At 54.0% G+C, this 6,197-nt stretch overlaps 1 protein-coding gene across 1 annotated transcript; it reads right to left on the minus strand.

The window, feature by feature from the left end:
• Nucleotides 1–1,773: 1,773 nt before the first annotated feature.
• Nucleotides 1,774–3,050, minus strand: LOC117885884 (olfactory receptor 4N5-like). Its single transcript, XM_034787413.1, has one exon. It carries the CDS (start codon nucleotides 3,048–3,050, stop codon nucleotides 2,106–2,108), a length of 945 nt encoding a protein of 314 aa, XP_034643304.1. The 3' UTR covers nucleotides 1,774–2,105.
• Between the last annotated feature and the right edge of the window lie 3,147 nt (nucleotides 3,051–6,197).

Here is a 6,197-nt window from a genome sequence, read left to right on the forward strand (position 1 = left end):
ATTGGAAAGACAGACAGAAAGACGCCCTCTCTTGCTGGGGAATGTCCCGATCCGTGTTTCCCAGCCCCGAGGCCAGGCCGGTTTCAGGACCGATTGCAAAACGCACCGGTCACTAGCCGCTCTGGGTGGAAGCAGCCGAGGTTTTTTCTCAGTAGTTTATTGCCCTCTAGTGGCGGCCTGAGGCGCTGCCAACCACCCTTTCCCTTTTTCCTTCTGGTCGAACAAAACCAGCCCCTTTCTTGGTTTGAAATGCTTGATTTATGTCAGACTCAGGGACCAAACTTCAGGACTAGGAGCGTTTAGAAGATCTAGGGCAGGGGTTCTCAAACTGGGGCTCAGGACCCCTCAGGGGGTTGTGAGGTTATTATGTGGGGGGTCGCGAGCTGTCATCCTCCACCCAAAATCCTGCTTTGCCTCCAGCATTTATAATGGTGTTAAATATATTATAAAGTGTGTTTAATTTATTAGGGATGGTCGCACTCAGAGGCTTGCTGTGTGAGAGGGGTCACCAGTACAAAAGTTTGAGAATCACTGATCTAGGGGATATTTTGGAGCCCATCCGAAAAAAAATCAGCTCCCAGCTCTTAGTAATAATAATACAATTATAAATTGTACAATAATACAACGTATTTATGTACCTCATAATTGAAATTAAAATAGCCAATAGGGAGAGCGCTATAGCTGTTAGCCTGGAGGCCATGAGCCAGGACTCCTGGGTTCTGTCGCTGGTTCTGGGAGGGGAGTGGGGTCTAGTAGTTCAAGCATGATGGGGCTGGAAGCCTGGACTCCAGGATTCTAATCCTAGCTTTGTCACAGACCCTCTGTGTGATGTTTTGACAGCTCTATCCCCTCTCTTTGCCTCAGTTTCCCCATTTATAAAGGAGCTAATGACACTTCCTTACCTCCTGGAGGGTTTTAAATGCTCAGTACATCAGTGTCCATGAAGTGCTTTGAGATCTTTGGCTGATAAATCCCATGGAAGCATTTTGTCATGAAATCAAACTGCTCATATTCCTGCAATACAGAATCCATGCTGGCTACAGAAGCTGAGTTGGCCATACTGAATTTATTCGAGCTAAGCCGGAATTTGTTTGTACCCCATGAAACTGCCAGCAAAACTCTGTTTGGTCCTAAGCAAGAAGAGCCACATTTAGACAAATGTTTTCCTCCTTCTGCTGACTCTAGCTGAACGGGTGGAGCAAATAGAAAGATCCCAACACATGCACTAAGAGCGAAACATGGTATTCAAGGGCACGGACGTTCTGGGGAGTCTACAGGTGGTAGAAACTCCAGAAAAAACATACTTAGTCCTTGACACATGCCCTCTATGCCACATTTCCTGCTGTGTGTTGTCATGAGTGGTCAAAGTAACATAAACCTTGTTACTATTAACTGAAACGTGCCAATAAATAATCATCTCAGAGCTGGTTTAGCTCTGGAATGACACCAGAGGTATGCCATAAATCATACAGGTCATCTCCATGGATACTATAGAGTTACTCTGTAAACACTACACAATTATTTCATTGCAATTAGGAAAGTACAAGAGAGTTGCTCTTCAGATATGCTGTAACTGCTACAGCGCTACTCCACAGATACTATGGAGTTACTCCATCTATCTCCATCTAGAGTTACTCAGCAAATACTGAAGAGTTACACCAAAGTAAATGAGACCAGAACCTGAGTTTACACATAGAAAACAACATTACAGATCCTACACTTACAAAATTAATAATGAGTTACTCGGTAGATACTACAGAAACACTGCACTCTTAGGCACAGATCTTCAAATAACTCCAGGCTCCTTACTGCTGTTGAAATCAATGGGAGTTAGGGACCTAAATAGCTTTGAGGATCTGGGCTACACTGTATATATCCTACAAAATTAGTATAGAATTGCTCCAGAGGTTCTTCAGAATGACTCAATAGTTTGAACAAAATTATTAGACAGTTAGTCCATAGATACTAGTGATTTACTCCACTATAACTTTATCACTACTACAGATTTACTCCTTAGATAGTACAAATATGCTCAGGTGTAACTGAAATAAGACTCTGGCCATGCATGTACGAAAAACATTCCCAAAGTCTGCAATTTTCTATGATTACTTGCTCAGTTCCCTTCCCCAAGACCCATATCTGCCAACCATCCTCCTCATGGCCGACTTCACCTCCTTGTTCCTGAGGGTGTAGATCATGGGGTTGGTGAGGGGGAAGACCACGGTGTGCAGCACGGCTACCACCTTCTCCAGGGGGACAGCGCGGAAGGGAAGGCAGTAGATGTAGATGGCCGGCACAAACATGACAAAGACGACGATGATGTGGGTGATGCAGGTGGAGGCCACTTTGCTCTGGCCCCGGGGAGCGCATGCCCGGAGCTTGAGCAGGAGGAGGGAATAGGAGACCAGGAGGAGAAGGAAGCACAGCAGTATGACCAGCCCATTGTTGGAGAAGGTCAGGATCTCCACCAGGGCAGTGTCGGTGCAGGCCAGCTTGATCACCTGGGGCACATCGCAGAAGAAGTTGTCCAGAACGTTGGGGCCACAGAACGGGAGCTGGGCAATCAACCCTACCAGGATGATGGCGTGAATAAAGCCCCCTGCCCAAGATGCCCCCACCAGGGCCCAGCAGACCCCCCTGCTTACCATGCTAGTGTAGCGCAGGGGCTGGCAGACAGCCACGTAGCGGTCATAAGCCATGGTGAGAAGGAGGAAGGCTTCAGCCGCCCCCAGGAGGTGGAGGAAGAAGATCTGGGCCATGCAGCCCATGTAGGAGATGGTCTTGCGGCGAGAGAAGAAGTCAGCCAGCATCTTTGGGGGGGTGACAGAACAGTAGCAGATGTCCAGGAAGGCCAGGTTGGCCAACAGGAAATACATGGGGGAGCCCAGGCGGGGGTCACCCCAGACAGTGAGGATGATGAGGACGTTGCCCGGGAGGATGACGGTGTAGAAGAGCAGGAAGAGGAAGAAGAGGATGAGCTGGACTTCACGGGCAGGGGACAAGCCCAGGAGGACGAATGTGGTCACCACTGTCCAGTTCTCTTGTCCCATCGTGCTGGACACACACATGCACAGGAAGCAAAGATGTTGCTCAGTAACCAGCCCCCCAAGTCTAAGGGTAGCCCTGTCGTGAGGCCACTAGCCTAGGTTGTGGGTTCAACTCCCTATCCTGCCACAGACTTGCTGTGTCGTTTTGGGGCCAGAACGCCAAAGGGATTTAGACACCTAATCCAGGTGCGCCCAATGGGAGTTCGGTGCCTGAGCTGCTTCTGAAAAGTCCCAATGCATCTGAATGCCCCTAAGTACCTTTGGAAATCTGGACCACAGCGTCTCAGCCATTGAACGGAGGCAGCTTGTCAGGAGGGGAAAGTATGAGCGGAGTTGAGGAGGGGAACCCGGGGTCACACCCGTGGGTACCAGTGGGTGGAGGGGTGTGTCGAGCAGAGGGAGTCAGGTGGCAGTTAGCCAGGTCCCCACTTCGGTGCCCCCCCACACTCAGCTCCTTCTCTGCCATCATGTCCCCTCAGCTGGCCCCGTGTCCTGGCTGCACCTGATGCTCCGGTAGAGAGGAGCCAGAATAACATCAGGGCTCAGAGATGGACAACATCTCCACGCGACGGATGGGGTGCTGGGCTCCCCATGCAGCCCCTCTGCCCATGCATGGTCCTGACAGGACTCGGCAAAGCCGCAGAGCAGCCCAGGTGCGAATCTAGGTGGGCAGAGGGCTGCTGGTTGGGACTGAGGCATCAGCAGGGCTGTGGGTGGGGGGAGGCCAGGCTGGAGTAACAGGGGCTGCGGGTTGGGAGTGAGGTGGGAGCAGAGCCAGGGGGACACAGAGCAGCTGTGCTGTAATGGCCGGCGGGCAGGGGGCTGGTGCAGGAGGCACTGCCGTTGGGATGCGGATGTGTGGGAGTTTTGGGGAGGAGGAAGGAGAAGCAGCTGGATCCCAGGCTGTGGTAGGGGCCGTGCAGGGGGCACTGGTGAATTCATGCCCAGCCATGCCCGGGCAGCACATCTTTGCACTGGAACTACAGGCCTGTCAGGATCCTGCGGGCTGGCACTACCCCCAGCCCATGCCTGGCTGGCAGGAGGCCAGGAGTAGGGAAGTTGCACCCGCAGGTGGCAATGGAGGGCATCATGCCAGATGGAGAGAGAGCAAAGGAGGAATAAAAGAGACAGAGGGCGAGTGGTGGAGACTCACCCTGAGTTGCTTTCGGTAGAGTGAGAGGTGCTCAGCCGAGTGCCATCTTCATCCCCTGCAGCCACACGGCCCCCGGCTATATCCCCGCTGGCTGGGATGGGCGTCACCAATCCCCACTGCGGGGGGGCGGGGGGGTGGGGCGGGCGGTGTGTGCAGCTGCAGCTTGCTTAATTCAGCACTGAGCAAACTCACCAACTCCGGGGGGAGCAGGGATCTCAGCTGCCAGGAAGGGTGGGGGGAGGGGGACGGGGAATGGACAGGACAGCGGGGCTCCAGCAAGACAGTGTCCCCCCAGCAGGGGGTGCTGCAGGATGCCCTTCTGTGGGGGGACTGGGAATGAAACATGGGGACAGGGGAGAAAAGGGAGATGAACCAAGTCACACTGCCAGTGCTTAATACAACTTGATGCCTGGCCTCCCACTTCCTCTGCTCTAACTACTAGACTCCACTCCCTTTTCAGGGCTGGGGATGCAACCTGTCCTGGCTCCCAGCCAGAGGCAGATTAAGGTTTTTGGGGTCCTGGGCCAGAGCAAATGCACCTGCAGTGACAGTCCCGTGCCCATTTCGCCCCTTCCTCCTGTGTCCCCACCCACGGCCCCACATCTTTCTGCCCCTTCCCTGGGGCCCTACCCTGTTCCACCCAGGGTCCTCCCACTGTGGCCCCACAATGCGTTTGCTCCTCTCTGTCCCCCCCCCCCGCACTGCGACCTCAAGACCAGAGAAGCACTGTCCTCCTGCCATGGTTTCAGGGCCACAGGGAGGGAGGGATAGCTCAGTGGTTTGAGCATTGACCTGCTAAACCCAGGGTTGTGAGTTTAATCCTTGAGGGGGCTACTTAGGGATCTGGGGCAAAATCAGTACTTGGTCCTCCTAGTGAAGGCAGGGGGCTGGACTCAATGACATTTCAAGGTCCATTCTAGGAGATAGGATATCTCCATTTATTTATTATGAACTTCCCCAGCCCTGAGACTGTGGTCGATAACGAGAGATCCTCCAGTCCCAGGGCCGCAGCAGGGGTCCTGATGTTGGGGCTTCCTCCGCCACCCCCAGTGCTTCTGCAGGGGACCAGGGTCAGGGCCCTCGGGTGTCTCCTGCCCCACCCACCAGGCGCTTAGGCCAGAGAGTAGGGTTGGGTGCGGGGTCTTCCCCTGCCACCCTGTAGCGTCTGCCGGGGACGGGGCAGTGGGGGCTTCCCCTGCCCCTCCTGGCTTCTGCTGGGGACAGGGTTGGGGCACGCTAGGCTGGGGCTTCCCCCGCTCCTCAGCTTGTGCTGACAATGGGGTTGGGGCACTAGGGTTTCTCTGCTTCAACTGCCCTGCCCGGTGCTGCTGCTGGGGAGTGGGGTCGGGTGTGGGGGCTTCCGCCATCCCATCACCAGGGCTCTGGGCTTCCACCACCCAGTGGATTTTTTCTGGGGCCCCCAGATGGCTGGGGCCACTGGGGATGGGCCAAGTCGAACCAGTGACTAATCCGCCACTGCTCCCAGACCCCACTGCTCTGACCCACTAGATCCCCATGCCCTCCCAGAGCTGGGGATGGAACCCAGGATTTCTGGATCTCAGCCCCAACCACTTTAACCCACTAGACCCCACTCCCCTCCCAGAGACAGGATAGAAACCAGGTGTCCTGGCTCCCAAACTGCCCTTTCTAACTCACCGCACCCCATTATTCTGTTCTAACCACTGGACCCCACCACCAGTTGAGCTGTGGACAGAACCCAGGATCCCTGAATTGAAGTCCTGGAGACAATGGAGCCAAAAAATGCAGTTTCCAGTGACCCAAAGCTATCCATGGATTTACCATGAATTCACCCAAATGCCCAGAGGGAGAAGGGCTGTTGTCTCCTTTTGATCTGTTAGCCCAAAGATTAACACACGTGGGTTGTGGGAGCCACAGTTCAAGTCCCCCCCTTGCTGATGGGAAGATAGGATTTGAACTTGGGTCTCTGCTATTAAAAGCTATTGGGATATTCTGGCACGGAAGCCCTTCAGTGGCTC

This window comes from Trachemys scripta, chromosome 12 (genome assembly GCF_013100865.1).
Source record: "Trachemys scripta elegans isolate TJP31775 chromosome 12, CAS_Tse_1.0, whole genome shotgun sequence".
Classification (NCBI taxonomy): domain Eukaryota; kingdom Metazoa; phylum Chordata; order Testudines; family Emydidae; genus Trachemys; species Trachemys scripta.